This window comes from Macrotis lagotis, chromosome X, assembly GCF_037893015.1.
Source record: "Macrotis lagotis isolate mMagLag1 chromosome X, bilby.v1.9.chrom.fasta, whole genome shotgun sequence".
NCBI lineage: Eukaryota > Metazoa > Chordata > Mammalia > Peramelemorphia > Peramelidae > Macrotis > Macrotis lagotis.
The window spans coordinates 363,357,832-363,379,170 of NC_133666.1; the positions used below are offsets into that span (position 1 = coordinate 363,357,832).

The 21,339-nt window shown below is 33.5% G+C and overlaps 1 protein-coding gene across 1 annotated transcript in view; it reads right to left on the bottom strand.

Moving 5' to 3' along the window:
• Nucleotides 1-3,311: 3,311 nt before the first annotated feature.
• CDH12 (cadherin 12) overlaps nucleotides 3,312-21,339 on the bottom strand; it is a 597,774-nt gene continuing 579,746 nt past the window's right edge. The window contains exons 9-12 of the mRNA XM_074199467.1: nucleotides 16,489-16,610; nucleotides 12,562-12,679; nucleotides 8,722-8,973; nucleotides 3,312-3,852 (exon numbers count right to left, since the gene is read on the bottom strand). Of these exons, the coding sequence (XP_074055568.1) occupies nucleotides 3,353-3,852; nucleotides 8,722-8,973; nucleotides 12,562-12,679; nucleotides 16,489-16,610 (992 nt within the window). The 3' untranslated portion in view covers nucleotides 3,312-3,352. The remainder of the gene's footprint in view (nucleotides 3,853-8,721; nucleotides 8,974-12,561; nucleotides 12,680-16,488; nucleotides 16,611-21,339) is intronic.

Genomic DNA, 21,339 nt, shown 5'->3' on the forward strand with positions numbered 1-21,339 from the left:
GTTTTAAAAACTAAATAGACTATTTTATGAATAATTCTGGTGTCATTCAGGAACATGGTTAGAGCTGGTATTTTGGCATTTGTATGGGGAGACTAACTACAAAGATTTTATAGTAGTCCATGTGTTAGCTGATAACCTATACCAGGTAAGGTTATGAATGGTAGGAAAAAAGGAACATATGAAAAGTTGTTGTGAAAAAAGAAACATACTTCCCCACAGAGGATCTACTCTATAGTATAGTTGCAGCTTTTCTTTTATAGTTCAATAGATTGTGGACACTAATGTAACTTTTGGACAGTGTATTTTCTTTTCCTTATTTTAACTGCAGGACTAAACCATCTACATTTTTGAAACCCATCATGAAACAGTTGTCACTATTATTTTAAGAAGGGTTAGACTTTTTTCTGAATAGGTTCAGAGAACAGTCTGAGAAACATTAGGTGGAAATGATAGATAAATTTAGACTTGAAGAAAAAATTCCTAATAATCATAGATGTTCAAGAGGACCACTTTCTTCCTCTCTTGAGGTTTAATCTCAGATATGTTATAAAGGAGGTTCTTATGCAAGTATAGATTGTACCAAAAGGTATATGAGATCCCTTTTAACTCTAAAATCCTGTGTAGCCAAGGACGGAGCATAGTCACAAGCAAAGTGAGAACCCACATTGATTTGATTAAAGATCCAACAAAGTAGCAGCAAACTTACCTCTGACCTAAGGTATGAATAATTAAAACAGAATTGTGAATAAACTGCATAATAATTTAAAATTATTGTTATGCCATCAATATCACATTTTGGATTGTGATACTTGTTTTTAAATTTTTATTTTTCTCTTATTCCTCTTTTATTTCAAATCCTCAACGAAGCTAACTTCTGACCTTTCTTCCTCTCTGATTCCTTCTCTGACTCCATATGAGCACCCATACATACACGTAAACATGTATGTACTCTGTATACCCAGTAGGAATAATTACTAATAAATATTCACATACTCCAAATCCAATCCCTTTACTCTATTCATACTAATAAGTGTCCCAGAAATGGAATTCTTTTCACTAAGGTTCTTCCTTGGGGAATTTAGAACCATTTTTGATAAATAATTATGTATTTACTTCTCAATTTTGGGCACTTATTTAGGTTGGAAAATGTAAACAATTTTCTTTGAATTTCTTTTAGAAGATTACTTTCTTTTTTGTATAACCATACAACATTGATAATTATTGACAGATGAGTTATATGATATTTTTATACTAATATACTTGAATATTAACCTGTTGATATAATTGTTTCTCTGGTCCAAAGATGTGGCTAAGAAGTCTCATACATTATTAACCTACAACTTGTTTTTAGCATGACAGTATATAATTTTTCTTAATGGTTGCCACAATTTCTTCAGTATTCTCTCTTGTTCATCTTACAAAATTATTGAAGCTTCTAAGTATTCTGAGGTTCTACACATAGATATTAGCCATTTAGTGTGGATCTTCATTTGTCTTTTTTACATTCTAAGTATTTCAGTTGCTACTGTGAGTTTATAAAATACTAATCTTCACACTTAGTTCAAACCACCCTTTGGTCTGTTTTGTTTTCTTCTCCTAACCATAAAGATGAGGGTTTTGGTGTTGTTGTTTAGTGTGTTTTATTCTTTGTGACCCCATTTGGGGTTTTCTTGGCAAAGATACTGGAGTGGTTTGCCATTTCCTTACCCCAGATCATATTACAGATGAGGAAACTAAGACAAACAGGTCAAGTGGCTTATAACTAATAAGAATCTGAGAACAGATTTTTAACTCAGGAAGATTAGTCTTCCTGATCCAAGCCCAGTGCTCTAACCTTTGCCTGACCAAGCTGCCTGTGAATGAGGTTACTTGTATTTATTAAATACTTTCTCTGTGCCAGAGATTGTCTCAGACACTGAGAGTAAAGTACAAAGAATGAATATGTATGTGTGCTTTTATGAAATTTCAGCATTCACTTAAAAGTAAGGAGGAAAGGCCATAATAGTTGCATCAGCATAAGTTGAAATGGAATTATTAGAATTTCCCATTCTTGCTTTTTAGAGATATATTTCACTTAGATACTTATTAATGTAACTAATGAATCCCCTAAGGTAGACAAAGTATTGGAATACATACTATATTATATCTTTGGGCTAAAACCAGTGGCCAACATATTTGTAAGTTCAAGTAAAGTGAATTCAAATACAAGTGGCTTCTTGAGGAATTCATAATTCACATAATGGGACTTTGATTGATCTTTCTATATTTTTTCTTCATTACACCAGGTACCATCTTACATTTTGCTGTCTCAGTCAAGGAATCTTAGGGTAGGAAGGAGGTCAGATATTCAATTCTCCTATCCTTGGGAAAAAATATAACTAAATCAAAGTAATCTTTTTTTTTCAGATAACCCCATAGAAGGAGGACCCCAGAATTTTACCTTGGTTGTGAAGGAATCATTTGCTGCTTAAATAAATCAACCTTACCAAAACCCAGTATTGAAAGCTTATTGTTTGCTTATTTATTTATTTTGGTCAGTTTTGGTGTATGGAGAAGTTGATAGACTAGGGCCTAAGAGAAAACAATTTCTTTGTAGTTGGTGTTTATTTTGGAAAAGAGGATAACATTTTAATGAATTCCTTATTATTAACATATTAAGATCAAACATTTCTCTAAAAATTGGGAACTTTTACATAATGAATTACATACTAGCATGTTTATTTCCATTTATTTCAAATGTGGGGAGAACAAATGTAATGTTTGGCATACAATTAGTTTTCGAAGAAAAAAATTAATTATAAATAGATGGATCCCAGAAATTCTTCTTTTTTAATTCCCAAAGTAATTAGAAGTCAGCATGTCACAATTGTTCCTTGACATGAAGTCAGTGTCATTCATTGTTTTATGTCCTCTTTATCTTGGAATCCTGTATCACCTTCTCAGTAAGAGGGCATCATATACCACTTTTAAAGATAAGAGTTTCAATAGGCACTTTAGTGGAATTAAGAAAAAAATCTACCACTCTTCCACCATGATGCCAGAAAGCTATTTTCTTTCTAGGTTGTCATGTCATTTAATTGTAGCTAATAGGCCTGAGCTCATCTCAGTGTTTCCAAAGTACAAAGCAAAATGAAACAAGGAAAAAGGGAGGAAGGGACATATTATAGGGATTATCTTCTGTTGGCAGAATCAACCCAAATTGACAATGTGATAAATATAGTAACTTGCTGGAAACCAAGTAATCAAAGTTATCTTTTCTTATAAAGTCTGGGTGCTGTGCCTGTTCCCACCCACCCACCCCCATTTGTAGTTTCTTTTAAATTTCTCCTCTTGGTTCAGTATAACCCTGCATCTAGGTGACTTTGTCAGAGTTATAACTTTCTTCTTCTCCAAACATGTCTGCCAAGACTTTAAAGCGTGGACCCCAGTCAGTCAGGTAATCATAATCCTGGTCAGCTTCTGTAGTGCGCGAGTCTATGGAGCTGAGGGACTCTGCTACAGATCCATTGCCTTCATAGGCATATGTTGCCAATGAATCATAAGGGGGTGCTGTGGGATCCACATCATTTTCCTGTAGCCTTTGATTAATGAAATCTCTTATGTCTGTGTTATCTTCCACTGGTGGTCTCTGACGAGGTAAACAGAGAGTGTCTGGTTTTATATCTCTGCGTATTTTGTTATCTTCAATCACTTTTGGATTTCTCAGGGCACCAATGTCGAAAGCCTGAGTGTCCTCCTCTCCGCCTCCTTCATCATCATAATGGATAACATTGTCTCTGATGTCTTCTTTAGAAGTCATCAGGGTGTCTTTTTTCTTTTGCCTTCTTAGAGCGACATACAACACAACAATGGCTGAAAGGAGACAAGAATTGCATTTTGAAACAGACAGGAAAGTTCAACTCTTGGCTAAAATGTCAATACAATCCTTCAGGTGAAAGCAAATGAAATCCAGTTTCTTTAAAAAATACCCTATTATTATTTTGCAAAGTAAAGTCTCTATAACTATTTTCTTTTTTCATATATTTAGTTCTCCTACCCTTCCAGTACCATGCACTGATATTCCTAACTTGCAAATAGCTAGTATGATAGTACTTATCAGGGGCATTAAATGTGTTGGTTTAAGATTTCAGTAATGATTCTGGAATGATTTTTTTTAATGAAATAGGTACTTGATTATTAATTAAACAATACACCTAAAACTATGGAGTTAGAATAATGAGCACTTTAGACTACTCATATAATATTCACCCAGCAACAAAATAATGTTTCTAAGAGTGCCTTAGTTTTCCAATAAATAGGGTGATATTAAATGTGTCCACACTTTAGAAGGAATTAATTTGAGTCAGATGTGTAAAGGTATGGGGGTGGGGGGGTGGATTGAAAGGGAATGAAGATCATCTGAGTACCCAGGGCTGTTTTAGGAAATAAAAGGTTGTTGGGATTGATTAATCAGAGGTCAGCTGGTAAAAGTTTAACAACTCTCTCTCTCCCTTCTCACTTTCATTCTTTCTTTTGCATTTATAAACATATATATGTATATATAATATGCATACATACATGCAAATACATTTTTTTATTTTAATCTACCATCATCAATATTTTTTCTATCATTTTCTTAGGTTTAGATAATAAGCAAAGCAATAAATCATGCTCTGATTTGTAGACTGGCTTATTTTGAATTGAGCTTGTACAGAAAATTTAACAATCAGCATTCCAGCCCACACTAGGAAAGTAAACAGTGACCCATAAGGTTATATCCCTTTCATTAGATTTTGTTAGATTTATGTAAGAGTCAGACTAAGGATTGAAGGAGATAAGGGACTTGTTCTTTGGAATAAAGAAACTAAATTCCAAAACCCTTAAAAATAAAGACTCAATTAGAAAGTCACCTGTAGAGTAAATGTCTGGCTCCTGAATTTGTTCTCTGCTCCCTTGCAGCTCTTGGGGGGGGGGGGGTAAAAAAAGTATTGGGGAGGGAAATAGGCCATTTCTAGCTGAGACCCCTTCTGCCACTAGGACATGTGTTCTAAGTCTTTATGAGAGCCCACAGATGTGATTTAGGGCAGGATTTCATTTGAACTCATAGCTGAGGATGTGGAGACTACAGTGCAGTATCAATGTCACATACCCTATCCAAGCAGAATGACCACACAGAGACATTGGACCATGAGAGGAACAGGTTTGGAAAGACTGTCTACAATTAATGTTGGAGTTTCAGTATTTGGGTTCAAACTTTGCTACTAATACTAAGGCAACCTTCGTCAAGTCACTTAGAACCTTGTGGTTCCTCCTAGCTCTATGATACAAATAGATATGATTATGAAGAGACATTAGTGAAACAGGGGGTCCAAAAGGTAATGGGAGGCATTTATGGACAAAGAATCCCAAGTTTATAGGGGAGATGATTTGTACATTTTAGTAAATGCCATGGCTTCTAGATAATTGTTTTCTCTGGCTGACTATCAAAGACAAACATCTTGGTGGGGGCTTGTGAGCTATGGTATTAGTAGTATAGATTGTACCATGTACCATGGGTGGTCATTCTTTTGGCCTACCCTCCCATCTTGCATTCATATATTAGTTTCCTTTGAGAAAGCTAAACCAAAGATTCAAGGCATCTTCACTGCAATGTTTTGTTGCATTCTCCACCACCTCCAGTTTTGGACTTAGTTGAAATACTAAGCTAAGATCCAACTGTTCATTTTTAGAAAGTTTCACAACCCACACACAGGTACTAAGGACTCCAGAGCCTGCAAAATCCCTATTCTAGGTGCTGAATTTTTATTTTCAGCTATGCAGCTGGTTTCTTCACTGGACTCTCATGTTCTTCTACTTCAAAACACCAATGCCAGAGGGTTGGCAAGAAAAGAATTCTTTCCCCACTCCCTAACCACTGTACTATTTAACAAGCACAAAGAAATAGTGAATTGTAAGAGGTAATTTCTTCCATACCTAGTTTTCTTCTTGACTACATTCAGAGTTTAATACTTTTAGTCTCTCTAGGTCCAAAAGGCAAATCCCTTGAATCTATCAATATTATCTCAGTAAGACCTTTTCAAATGCAAATAGTTCACTTAAAAATCTACTACCCTTAAAAGGTTTTTTATCTTCCAACTCCCACCTATATTCTGAAAGTTCATCCACATATTAAAGAATTAGTTTACAGGTAGTTCCTGATTAATCATCCTGATCAACCCTAACTCTCCACCCCAACCCAGGAACACTAGATATATTAATACTTAAGGTTTTTTTAAGTTTTTGCAAGGTAATGGAGTTAAGTGACTTGCTGAAGGTCAAACAGCTAGGCAATTAATAAGTGTCCGAGGTCAAATTTGAACTCAGGTCCTCCTGACTCCAGGGCCAGTGTTCTATCCACTGAGCCACCTAGCTGCCCCAATACTGAAATTTTTGATTCAAACTCTGTATTCTATCATACTGAAAGCAAGTTCCCATGGTTTGTATCTGGGCTATTTGAAAATTCAGAGTAGAGCTTCATCTAGTGTTAGTATGGTGATGATAAGATTTGTCCTTAGTTCTCAATGAAGACCTCGATTTCAGGGAATGTGATGCCATGACATGCAAGGGGCCAGGTATGAATCTGGATGACTGGAATCAGCTTGGGCAGGGGTGGCATTCAGGATTAATTGACTTGCCCAAAGTCACATAACTAGTAAGTGCTTGAGGTTGAATTTGAATTTATGTTCTCTCCAGTGCTACAAAAATTTTATTAAACTGGGGCTTCCAGGAAAACATTCTATTTCCTAATTAGTTAGCTAATATACTTTCTAATCTTTTAGCCCCTTTTCTTGTTCCAAAAAATGTTACATTGAATAAAGAAGGTAAGCATGTGCCAGACATTTTCTACCAGTTTTTTAAAATTATAGTTATAAACAGGTACATTCAATGTGAACTTATTTCTACCTTGGATAGTTACCTGAGCAAGATGATGCCTATGTAGTACCAGCACAAGTAAAAAGGCAAAGATGCAGTTTTTCTAAAGTTAGACTGAAAGGGACAAATTCGAGTTACATACATGTCGGCAAAGCTAAATTGTCAATCATTCCTCTTGACAAGATGCAGAGATACCTCATCCTACTTGTTTGTAGGAAGGAAAACAAGATATTTTAAAAGATTTTCTTTAAATAGAAATGGAGAGAGAGGTTATAGGTTAAATTTGGAGGGGGACTGAAATAGTGTTTTCTCTGTTAGCACCCCAATTGCTTCTTTTGAAGAATTTTGTATATTGTTAGAATTCTTTGGGATCTCAACCTGAGAGATACTTTCAGAATCAGGTACTAAATTACCAGGTGAAAAGATGTTCTAAGAACACAAAAGCATTAAAAGCTTCTGAAACCAACTCCATTCAATGTCTAGAAGCTACAATAGAAAGAACTTATTCTAAATCTTTTTCCTTTTCTGAATCTTTTGTGTTGCTTTGTTCCTCAGCTTAGAGCAGTCACTGACACTCACCAGACTATAAAGTACTTGCTGACTTGGTGGGCTTTTTTGTGTTGAGAAAAAGGGGAAATGAATGAACAATTACAGCTGAGTGGTGGTTCAAAATCCTCAAATGATAGGGAAAAGCTTAACCATATTCTTTTCTCTTTGTTTACTTTCACAGTGAATTAGGATATCAGAAATTTTCTGGAAGAAGCATATAGTCAGGTATTACTTATTTTCCTAGCATTTAATGCTGAGAACTAAAAACTACAGAATAACTCTCCAAAGAAGATTAATGAACAGACATCAATTTTCCTGGTTTTAGTGTTATGGAAATATTGTAATCTGTATAAAAGGAGAGAGAATATACACTGAGAAGATCATGAATCCATCCAAAAAGGTATGATTAGAACTCAGGATACATTGTGTGTGTGTGTGTGTGTGTGTGTGTGTGTGTGTGTGTGTGTGTGTGAAAATAAAACCATAAAACTTGACCACTAAAAGGGACCTGTAGATATTTTGGTACAGTAGATTTAGAACTGGATGAAAATTTAGTCCAATCCTTTCATTATAGGGTAGAGAAAGGGGAAAGGAACAAATATTTGTTAAGTGCTCATTATGTGTTAAGCATTATGCTAAGCACTTTTTACAAATATAATCTCAAATGATCCTCCCTATAGCTCTGTTAAGTTGGTGCTGCTATTATTCCTATTTTATTGGGGGAAAAAAATGAAGCTAAATGTCACACAGAGGCCCAGGGTCACAGCTTGTATGTTCCTAAGTTTGAATTTGAACTCAGATCTTCCTGACCCTAAGTTCACTGTTCTATCCATTGTGACACCCAAATCTTGCTCAAGTTCACACAGATAATGAGCAGCAGAATTTGGGACTTGAATCCAGATATTCTGATCTGAACCCAAAGTTCTTTATACTACACCAACGTAATTCTAAACAAAATAAAACAAAAAAGTAGTATATAGGTGCTCACTGGAAACTTCAACCAATTGATCATTATTAATGACACTGTTGGACAGGTTTGAATTGAACTTCATGTCTTTTTATGTCCCTGTGTCCTGAAAGAAGTAATAGATCTCACTAGTATTTAATGCCCACTAAGAAAACACGAACTCTAAATAGTTCTCTCTGTAAAGCTAATATAAAGTTAAAGCAACCTAAAGACTGAATGCCAAGGAGGGTAAGGGAAAAGGTATTGAGGGAAGAAAGCAATGGAGTGATATGGGGACAGAAACAAAACATTTAAAAAGTGTGAAATTAACCTACCTAAGAGAATAACTATACAAAGCAAGATTGCAATCAGAGCACCAGTGCTGAGTCCTACAGGTAGAAAAATTGCCTCCACATTGCAAGACAGGATAGTACCATCAGAATCACATCTACAAACTCGAATAGTCATTGTGTTTGTGCTGCTCTGGACAGGGTAACTGCTGTCCTCAATCACGACTGGAAGAAAATAAAACTCTTGCTGTCTGCGGCTGTATCCATTTCTTCTAGTTTCAATTCCAGCTGTGTTGTCTACAAAACATATTAACGAAATGGTTACTATAGACTTCTTTGCTATAGTAAAGTTAGTTAAATAAGAGTAACTTGTTTTTAAGTCAATGGATTTTTTTAAAATTTTCATTTTTTGCAATTTCATTCTATTCTTACCAATGTTGTAATCTTGTAGGGGAGGAATCCCCTTTTATTTTTATCTATTAATCACTTTTGGCATGACAATTCAAATTTCAGAGGAGGAAAAAATAGAAGGAAGATTTTCATTACTTATTAAATAAGAAATGAATTACAGTGAGATGTGTCTTTTTGACTTGTCAAAATCTCAACAGGGGAATAAAATTTTTGTTTAGCATTTTTCATCCCAAAGCAAAGCAAGTTAAAAACAAAGTGTGAATTCCCACAAAGGTATTCTGTGAACTGATGATTAAAATATAATAAGGATGGATTGAGCACTTGAGATTGATACTTGATGTGATCCACAGTCCCAAAAATACCACGATCCTACCTTTTCCCAGTATGGACCAGGTATCATCATTTTTTTCTTATCTAAATAGATGCTTTCACTCTTGTGCTTCAGGAAGATATAGGCATTTAGAAAGGAGAGGCATCAAAGGAGAGGACTAGCTTTCTTACTCTAATGACAATATATATATATATATATATATATATATATATATATATATATATGTAAATATATATAAATGATAATCCTCAAAATTTAAAATAATAATCATTATTATTAAATATGAATATATATATGTATGTATATATATATATATATATATATATATATATATATATATATATATAACTAAATATAATTGGAATTGAAAGAGTCCTTATAGACCTCCTTCCCAATCCTTTCATTTCCTCATTTCTCTGATGAACAAATTGAGGCTTCAAGAAATGAAATGACTTGCACAAATAAGACACAGAATTTGGATGAACTGTGACTGGACCCAGTTCCTCCAAAGCAAGTCTTTCTCTATGCTACAATGCCGTCTTCCTTTAAATTAGCTTCTATATACACAGACACAGAAAATTGTCAAAATTATTTCTGTTATTTCAGTTAGTATAATATTTTCATTTAATCATCTGAGAAATTTAGGCCAGAGCATTTATTTTCAGAATAACTGTCTCAATTTTTCTGAGCATTGCTACATGTGTTGGAATAACTTGCTTTTACATGCAATTGTTTGACTCTGATATGGTTTTAAGAACTTTAATATGAGGTGTGAGATTATATTATCACATCTATATGTGACATTAGCATTGATACAAAAAGCAATGGGGATTTGACAATTTTACATATTATAAAACTTTTCCATAAGATAAATGACAACATTGAGCAGAATTAGCCTAGCAACTGAGTGTTCTAATTTTCTAGCTGTTGACAAATTTTTGTACATCATCTATTTATCTACACTAATCTGTTTACCTATATAATATAACATGCATGTCTGAATATATTATATAGGGGTATACATTTTCATATGGATATATAAAGATGTGATGTGTTTTATTAATAAAAATTATAAATTGCCTACCATGAGAAAGATACTATACTAAGATCTCTGCGGGATAAAAATAAGCATAAGACATAGCCTGAAAAAGTTAATAGTAGATTTGAGGAAATAATATTTGTATATACATAAAATAGTAATTAACACCACAGATCAGAATGGGGTCAGTCTAAGTAGGTCTATGACTATAACTCCTCAAGAAAGTAGCTCATATAGAGGAAGTTTCATTGAGACCTGGGGAATAATTATTAGCACCGTAATTTCTCCAGTACAGATCTCACCTCTTATTCTGCTACAAAGGTCAAGGAATGAGAAATAATCTGTGATTACTTAGACTAATTATAAGCAATATATCTCTATAAAAGAAAATTTCTTTAGAGTTTGTTTAGAATAAATGAAAATAAGACACAATAACTAAAAATGAAGACTATTTTAGTATTGTGTTATGAAGAAATATTTTTGTTACTTTACTTTTCTAAATAAAGCTAATCTTTAATTGTAAACCAGAGTTTTCCAAAAAACTCTAATCATTTAAAAACTACTATTAAAATTCAATAACTTAGAGCAGACCTAAGATGGTGGAGTAGTTCCCCTTCAAAATTCCTCCACTCAGATCTAGAAAATGCACCAGACCAAATTCTCATGAGGAAATACAAGAAAATGTCAAAATGCATCATTTTTCCAGCCGAGGTATGTATAAAGGAGTCAGCCACAGAAAGGTCTGTGGACAAAACCAATAGAATATAGTTAAGAGCAACAATAGGTAGAGAATTCATGAATCCTAAGAGAAGCTATGGACTAGAACCATGGAGGTTCCATAGTGGGCAACATAGGCTACAGGTACAGGCACTATAAGCAGGTTTGCCATTCACTACTCAGTTAAAGATTACAGATCCAGTGTGGGCTATAGCTATGCCCAATGCAGGGTGTTTTAGTGTAGAGAGGGGCTAGATGAGCAAGTTCAGAAGCAAATAAAAACAGTGTGGCTGACTTCAGGAACAGAGCAGAGTCTCAGTTTCAACTACTAGTCCATTCTGAAGTCTGAATAATCATGGTTGAAATCCCAGATTTTGTAACTGTTTTGTAACTCAGGACCTATAAACCTTTTTGGAACTAGTTGTCTGTGTCAAATAGGAATCTAGAGTGGTTCAGACACAAATTTAAATCAAGAACAACCAGAGCTCAAATCAGGAGTAACAATTATACTTGCATTGGGTCAGACCGTTTTGGGAGTTCTGATAGCTTCCAAGTCTCTAAGTCTGAGCTTTCTCTTAAATGCTTTAAGAACAAATTTCTCAATAAAGCAGTGTCAGACTCAGTTTAGGTCTCAGCTCCAGGAGAGGGTCAGAGTATGAATTCTAATATGAAATTCAAAGTAAGAAAATGAGTTAGAAGATTCAGTAAACATAGAGTCACCATTAAAATCTATTTTGGGGTCAGGAAAACTCAAGAGAATAACTCCAACACATCTTCAAGAAAATTCTAAAAGAAAAACAAAACTTGAAAAAAAATCAGCTAAAATTTCTAGAAAAGATTAAGCAAGAGACTGATTTTTAAGAATTTTTTTTAATAAATGAAATTGCAAAAATACAGGGGGGAACTGTAAAAGAAATAATTGGAAAGATGATTAACAGCAGATCTAATTTGAGAGAATTGCCTGGCCAAATGAGAGGTAAACTTTTTCTCCAGAATCAGCCAATATGAATAATAGACCTGGAATCCAGGTCTTCCTGTTTGCTGCTCTGGTTTCTCTCCATAGTACCATTGCCATTTGCTGTATACATATATGAGGTAAGTATTTCCAAGGCACTAGTATTTTCTCATAATGCAAAAAGGTCATTGAACCACTTGATCCATCATAGGATTTTGCTCAACTCTTTCTCTAGAGTTGGGTAATAATTTGTTGACTTTTGCAATATTGTAATATTGCAATAATTTGTTGACTACTTTGGCCCTTCCCCCCTTCTTTAATAGTGAATTTTCACATTTTATAAACTTTGTTAATGATTTTATGAAATGAACTAAACTCTGTTACTTTATGGAGCTCTGTGAAAAAAGGTCACATTTAGGTGGTTAAACTTACTTCTGTAGTCATGGACTGTAAAATTGGGTTTGATGGCAGCCTCAGGTGATAATCTAAAGGAGAATTGTTGCCCAGCAGGTGAAAGATCTCGGTCTGCAGCACCGATGATCTGAATTACCTGAAACAAGTTGAAATTAAAAATGAAGGCAGTCAGCCCTTTCAAAAGAACCTTCCTCTCAAAAATTTAATGAGCTTATTTAATGAAACTTTACAAACCAGTTTCTTACATGCAATTTTCATAGCCAAATATCTAAAGAGCTATATATAGTAAATATCTTGACACACTGACAAAATAGGAAGTTATTTGTATGAAATTTGGGTTTAATTTAGTTCAGTTCAGTTTAGTTCAATTAAATAAATATTTATTGAGGGCCCACTATAAGGCACTATGCTAGGCACTAGAGAAACAAAAACATGAAAACAAAATAGCCTCTGTCCTTAAGGAGCTTGCAAACATTATGAAACTTAAGAGTTTTGAATTTTCATTACAATAAATGATAACTTTAAAATAGTATTTAATATTTTTCTTTAAGTTAAATGTTTTCATCTATAACAAATTGAAACAAAAATCTACTGGGGAGACTCAAGAAAATTCAGGTTTTTCTATTTTTGCTTTTACTAGTTATTTATTAATTAATAGCTATGTCATTATCAATTCCATAACTGCATATCACTAATTCTCCAGGATAGTAACAACTAGGTCCATGAAAAAGAATTTGAGTTGGAATAAGATTTTAATGAGATGGCTATTAGACTAATAAGGATGACAAAAATGCAAAAGAATAAATACTGAAGTGGCTATAAGGAAACAAGCACTATGCAATATTGATGGTACACTGAATGGGTATCCATGCTCAAAGGAAATTTTGAATTATACACAAAAGTTTACTTAATTCTGCATGTTCCTTGACCCAGCTATCTAATACTATGTGTAAAAGAGAGCAAAGAAAGATGAAAAGGTCCTTTATGTACAAAAAATATTTAAGCAAATCTTTTTGTGATAGCAAAAAACATTAAGAAATGGTTGAAAACATCTTAGCATATTGATTAATGGAGAACTATAGTGCTGTAAGAAATGAAGAAATAGATGATTTCAAAAGAATACAAAGTCAGAAATGATGGGTTGATAGATGGAATGTGATAGGTATTATATATGAAGTTGAAGAATGAAGTAATCAGAAAGAGAAATATATATATATATATATATATATATATGTATGCCACAAAATTGATATTGTAAAAATGAATAATTTTGAGTATTTTTATAAATTGACAAAGAATGAAATGGGCAGAATCAGTAGAAAAAAAATTATAGAACAAAAATCTTTCAAAACAATTTTGAAAACTGTAAGAACTGCACTCAATATAATAGCCTTTCATGATTTCAGAAGACTGAGGATAAAATATGCTATCCATTAAAGGGAGGAGCATGAAATATCTACATTTTTGTGTATATACAAAATGGGAGCATTTGTTTTGCTCTATTGTGCATATGTATTATAAAAAATTTGTTCCTCCCACACCATTGTTGTGGAGCAGAAGGTAGGAAAAAGAGACAATAGATTTTCTATTTTTTAATAGAATGGTTAGGATATACTACAAATATGAAATGTTACAAGAACTTTCCAATGAGGTCACTGTATTATTAGTTTGTCTTTACTGTTTTATTTTGTTATGAGAAATCTCTCACAAAGCAAAAGTAATTTGTGTTTGTAAAGAAAAAATAGGCATCAATAAAATTTAAGAACAAATTTGAAAAAAACTAAAAATATTTTAATGAAATATCAAGGATTATTTTCTTTTTCTTTTTGGGGGGGGGTAAGGCAATGGGGTTAAGTGACTTGCCCAAGGTCACCCAACTAGGTAATTATTGAGGGTCTGAGGTGGATTTGAACTCAGGACCTCCTGACTTGAGGACTGGTCCTCTATCCTGTGCATCACCTAGCTGCCCTTTTCTTTTCCCTCATATAAACTTTTCCCAGAAAGATAAGCATTTTTAGAGTATGTAAGAAACTTTGCTGAGCAGAAAATCCTCATTTAGTCATATTTAGTGAGGAAATAGCTCCTCGTACTTTAACCTGGAGGGAATGTGTCTGGTGATAAGACCAGAAAGCAAAAGCTCATTACATCAATAGTTTCCAAGTCAAACACAAGGGACTCTTCCAAGTGTGTGTGGAACAAATAGTTGTTATGCATATAAAATGTGTTTATAAGAGAAAGAAGATGACCCTCAAAGTGTTACAAGGAGAAAATTTCAAGAGGCTATTCTAGAAGCTATATCTAGAAGCTATACTCTAAAGACTTTATCTCACATCCAGACATAGGCTATGAAGGAACAAACAAGAAAGGGAAGTGAAGAAAGTCTGTTAGTGCTCTGTGTCTAGAAAATGAACACTGGAAAGTGTGAAGAGTGAATTGAACTCTTCTATGACTACTACTGTTACCAGTGCCTACTTGTCCAATGCCTCAGTAGAGAAGTAGTGAGTATACTAAGTGCTATCTTAATCCAAAAGTGGCTCCATTTAGTGACCCAAAAAGTTCCTTAGTGACATGAAAATGGATATACTTAGAAAAAAAGTAGTATAAAGAACTGATTTTACCAGGGTCTATGTAACTGGAAATCACTCAGGTTACAGTAATCTAACTATGGTTATTTTGGTTACTTCAGAGGTCAGATCAGATTGGAAAGGGTGACAGATTTTAAGACAAAATCATATAAATACATTTGCATTTTTTCTGTGTGGAAACATTATGCCACATTTACTTATTTAGTCACTGTTAAATATGGATTTGCTCATTGGAAAAAAATCTAAATCATTCAGTTACCCACAGTGCAACATAAAAAATACTTACTACCAATGATAAATAAATAAACAAACAAACAAACAAACAAACAAATAAATAAATAGGTAAATAGATAAATAGATAAATAAGTGAATGAAATTTGAATAAAGTCAGTTAATCAAATATTTGTCCACTAATCTTGAAAAGCTGAAGATTTGGGGAACTAGAATTTTCTCAAAGGTTATAATCAAGTCATTTCCATTAAATAAAAATAAAAATCTGATTTTTAAATTTACATTTTATTTATAAATGAATTATTTTACTTATGTTTAATAAGGTGATGATAATATGAAAATGCTATAATTAATTTATTAATAAGAAGAATTAGTTTTATAAAATATTTCTAGAAATAGCTTGACAGACATAAATTCAAAATCTTTCAATGTTTTTATATCAGTATTCTAAGCCATACATGAGAATAATTTAAAACTTAGTTCCTGGTTTTCATTGAAAATATACTTCACATATACATGCACAAATCTTATGACTAACAAGTATTTAGATGATGTGAAAAGACTTAACCTGACATTAGAATAAAGCAAATAACTGAATCAGATATACTAAAAGGGGCAAGGGGAGGCAAGACTTTTTTTCTTAATAATATCAATATTTAATGTTTAAGCTGTTTCTCTCCAGAACCCCTAGTGAAAATAGAACATCTTTCTTAATTTATCACCATGAAGCATTTTTATTGTACCTCTTAAAAGTTTGATATAGTGAAACACCTGTTTGGTCCCTTAGAGTATATTTTGAGAAATTCTGATGGGATGTGTTCTTTTTTATATCTTGTCATGATATTTTTATTGAGATAATGTACATCAGAGCAAGACTAGAAAGCTCATACTGTGAGGATCAAAAAAGGCTATATAGGTAATTTATTTTGTCACCCTTAAAGCATAAGTCCTAGATGATGATTGCTAGGGTGAGGAGGATGAAGATGATATTACCATATTTCCTCCCCAACAGCTTCCCTTCCTTATTCAGTGTTGCACACGGGTCGCTTTGTGCATTGTCCTGTGAAGACAGTCTATGAAGTCATGTTTAACTCATTTAAAAAATCACATGTCAGTAACGGTGGAATACCTGTCCTGGTTTAGCATTTTCACAAACTGCTGTCTCATAAGGTACAGAAATTTCTGGAGGAAATTCATTGACATCGAGGACATTGACGAGAACGTTGACTTTGCTGGTTAGTGATGGGTTGCCTATTAAAAACAAAGAGGGGGAAAATAAAAGATGACAAGTGTTGCTGAGACATTATTTGTATTGCAAATGTTATTCACAAGTCAGAGTTTGTGTAAATGTCATATATTCTTCAGAATTTGGAAGTCATTGAAAAAACAACAATGAAGAATCATAAAAATAAAATATCTGCCAATGCACAACAAGATAGTTTTACTGTATTAGATATTTTAAAAGATAACATCAGAGAAGCAGAATCGTAAAAGACCATTGAATTGGCACTTCTTTTTAATTTTTTTTATTTATTTAAGGCAACGGGGTTAAGCAACTTGTCCAAGATCACACAGCTAAGCAACTATAAATGTCTGAGATCAGATTTGAACTTAGGTCCTCCTGATTCCAGGGCCAGTGCTCTATCCACTGCCCCTGAACTTGCACTTCTAATATGAATTTACCAATCCTGACAATGCCACCAATGGGACTGTGACATTGGTCAAGATGTTTAACCTTTCCTTGACTTTGGTTTATTTTTATGTAAAATGAGAGGTTTGGATTAGGGCCTACTATCACAGATACAGGTCAAGAAGGGAATTTGGAAGTCATAGGAGTTCATTGACACAATGAAGAAATGAAGGTTCAGACATTGACTAAATAATCTATAAACCCAGACCCAGTGTCTCTCCTGACCTTCAGTTCCATATTGCCAGTTATCTATTACTCATTTCAAACTGCTTCATCAGGAGAGTTCTCAAATTTAACATGTTCAAAGCAAAATTCATTATCTTTCCTGACAAACCTATACAGTTTCCAAACTTCCCTATTTCTGTCAAATGTATCACTATTCTTCCAATTTTTCAGGTTTGTAGTTTTGATGTGATATTATATTCTTCATTTTTCTCCCCCAAGGTATTCAACAAGTTACCAAACATTGCTCTTTCTACCTTCACACGTTTATCATATAAGATTCCTTTTTCTCTACTCACACAGTTTTCACTTTAGGTCAGCTCTTCATCACCTTGTGCCTATATTATTGCAATAGGCCCCTAATTGGTCTCCTTGACTCAAATCATTCTCCCTTTCTTGCTTCTTATTGTTCTCCATATTTGAAGATCATGACATCAAATAATCGTTGGCATGACTTGCATGTTATGGTTATAAAAAGTGTGGGGAATGTTGTACAAAACCAACTTTCTCACTGCCTTTTCTAGGTCCATTTCACCCCATGGTCTAATCTGACAGAAAACAGGATTTCTGGTGGAGGTCTGAATTTGCCATTGCAGTTTGTACTTCACACTACTGCTAAACACAAATTTGACTACATCACTCCCCTATTTAATAAACTTCAGCAGCTCCTGACTGCCTTTAGAACTAAACATGCATTACCTTGCTTAGCTTTTGAAGTCTCTCACAATCTTGGCCCAACATATCTTTCTAGCTTCTTTAATGACCTTCCTCCATTTTGCATTCCCAGACAAAAATATAAATCTTGTATTTTTCTCCTATTAGAATGTAATTTCTTTGTGAATAGGGATTTTTTAAAATTCATTGTTTTTGTATCCACAGAACATAGGACAGAACCTGGCACATAGTAAATGCTTTTCAAATGTTTATTGATCATCCAGGGTTATACAATTAGTAAGAGTCTAAGGTAAGATTCTCTTTTTTTGGTTTTTTCAAGACAATGGGGTTAAGTGACAAGGTCACACAGCTAAGTAAACATTAAAGTGTCTGAACTCATATCCTCCTGATTTCAGGATCCATGCTCTATTCACTGTGCCACCTAGCTATCCTTAAAGTAAGATATTAACCCAGCTATCCAGTTTTAGGGTTCTATCCGCTCCACCATGCCACCTCTTTCAGGTAAACCTCTATGAATCCCTAGCTCTAAAATTCTAGGAACGTTTTTTCCCTTAAGATTTTGTAACTCTTTTTTCAGAAATTTTCAAGCTAAAATGTCTCCATAAATTTAACATATTTGAATTATCCCCACATTATTCTAGTCTCCAAAATAAAGACATTTTTAGAGTTATCTTTATATTTATTTTAAATAGTCTGAAGTATATGTGTGCATTACATACTGACACACACAAAACAAACAAAGAACAAAACAAAACAAACAAATTACTTCTGGACATAAAGTCAGAGGGGGAAGAAGTGGCTTAAGAACCTGTCAAGGGTTTTATACAAGTGAACTTCTCTTATGTTCCTGTATAATTAGCACCAAGGAACCTTCTACCCAGTATTGTACTACACTGGAAGGCATTTTCTGGGTGACCCAGGAGGCAAACTGTACTTTTTTATATTTTGGTATCGTGGAATTTATTTGTTACACATAAAAACCTATCTAGTGGTCTAGTGTCAGGAAAACTGGCCAAGTCAATTTTGTGAAGGTCATTTAACCTTGCTTCTGGCACTAGAACCTCGATTTTATCAGTTCTAGAGATGGATAAAGATAAGAGATTTGGGTATTCAGTGTCTCCTAACAAAGGAAAAAAATATTTCTTGAGCTCTCATTAGCAGGCAAAGCTTAGCTATCTAAAGAAATATATTCTGTTCATACAGTGTGCAGAGGAAAGCACAATGACTATAATTAACTAGTCCCACATAAACACAACTGATACAGAATACAAAAATTTGTGTGTATGTGTATGAAAACATGTATATCTATATGCATGCATGTTTGCATATATTTTTCTTTGGCACAAAATAAACCAACAAAATTAACAATGTTAGAAAAATTTTAAATCACTTCACTTTGTACATGTGGATCAAGTCACAGATTCATAAGAGCATAAATGTGTCCTCTTGGAGAACAAATATCTTTGTGAGAAGTTGGTGAGAAGGTGATCAAGAATTCTTAATAAAACATTTTTAAGTGAGATAAGTGCTGAGCTTTATCTCGGAAATCATTTTGAAAATAAATCTAATGGGGCGGCTAGGTGGCGTAATGGATAAAGCACTGGCCTTGGAGTCAGGAGTACCTGGGTTCAAATCCAGTCTCAGACACTTAATAATTACCTAGCTGTGTGGCCTTGGGCATGCCAATTAACCCCATCTGCCTTGCAAAAATAAATAAACAAACAAACAAACAAACAAATAAATAAACAAACAAATAAATAAATAAATCTACCTACCTACCTAATGTTATCAGCTCTTGATCGGAAACTTTGCCAGCTGCAACTCTTCTCCTTCCCCTTTATAAAGTAATTATATATATATATATATATATATATATATATATATATATATATACACATATATATGTATATATGTATATGCTCCTATGTGCATGTATATATCTACATCTCTCTCTCTATCTCTATATAACTAGTGTAATATTGAACAAGTCAATTAACCTCTGTGTCCTATGCAATTATAAGGATGAATTAAAAAAATTTTATGATCTATTAAATAATCTCTATAATCCCTTATTGCTTTGTTAATGACTATATGAAAGCAACTGTCTTTTTGCATGTGTGTATATGTGCACATATGTGTTTGAAAAGAACAATAAAGTACAAATAGGCAAAATGAATAAAAATGGATTCCAGATCTAGCTTCAACTCTAGTTCTTACTTCTTTAATAGACTGTGATACCATGGCCAATTCACTTTCTGGGACATCCCCATTCAATCAAATTCAACCCATCCTTACAAAGATTTATTAAGCTCCTATAATGTGTGTGTATAAGGCATTGTGTTAGATAGTGGTAATGAAAAAAATTAGTGTCTGTCCTCAAGGCCACATACTCCTTTGTAGGATAGGCTATAACTTGAAAACTTAAGATTTTATGCAAGATAATTTCAAGAGGAAGAAAACAGAATTATTTTCTTCTCAAGTAATCAGGTAAGGCTTCCCAAAATTATAGGTTATAAAAAGAATCAGCACTATAAGCTTATCATAATACCTAACACAAACTAAGCACTATATAAATGTCAGTTATTATTATTGCAATTATTAAATTCATCATTCTATTATGTTCTTAGATAGTTTATTATCACTAAAAGCCTGTGCATAGATTAGAAATTATAGAAATGAAGGGATTTTTGGAAGTACATCTTCCCTTAGGAAAGGGTGTAATGCCTAGGTAGAGCAATAGAAAGCGCCTGTTAAGCCTAAAGTACTTTTTCTAGTTGGAGCTTGGTTGTTGTGTTTCTGTAATCATACATCAATTGCCAATTATCCTTATGTCAATTATCCTTCCCTCCTAGCATTGTAACCCCTTTACCCCCATTCATGTTTCAGCTCTGAACTACTCTTAATTTACCCTTTGACTTCAGAACCTAGTTGTAAAACTATATAATCATCTGTTATATTCCATTTCATTTATTTGGGGAATAAGATTATGAGATCTGTTTACATAGCATCATACAATTCTTTTCTTGTGTACACAAGTAACAAAATATGTCCTAGCTGATCCATAAAAATACATAGTATTTAGAAAATCCTTCAAAAGTCTTAATAGATACCAGTGAGGAAAAAACAAATTCAAAGCATGGGGAATAATAACCTATGAAAAGTCAGAGAGGTGGATGTGGATTGTTGAATCTGGAGAATGGCAAATAGATTAGTGTGATTGGAAAATAGCTTGAAGAGTCAATCAAAATAAGCTCAGAGAGATAATCTAGATTCTAGGGTAATCAGATTCTGAAGACTTTTAAAGGTCAAGATGAGGGGTTTGTTTTTCATCTTAGTGGGGACCCACTAAATGTGATGAAAAGAGTAATCAAATTTGTGCTTCAGAAATATTAT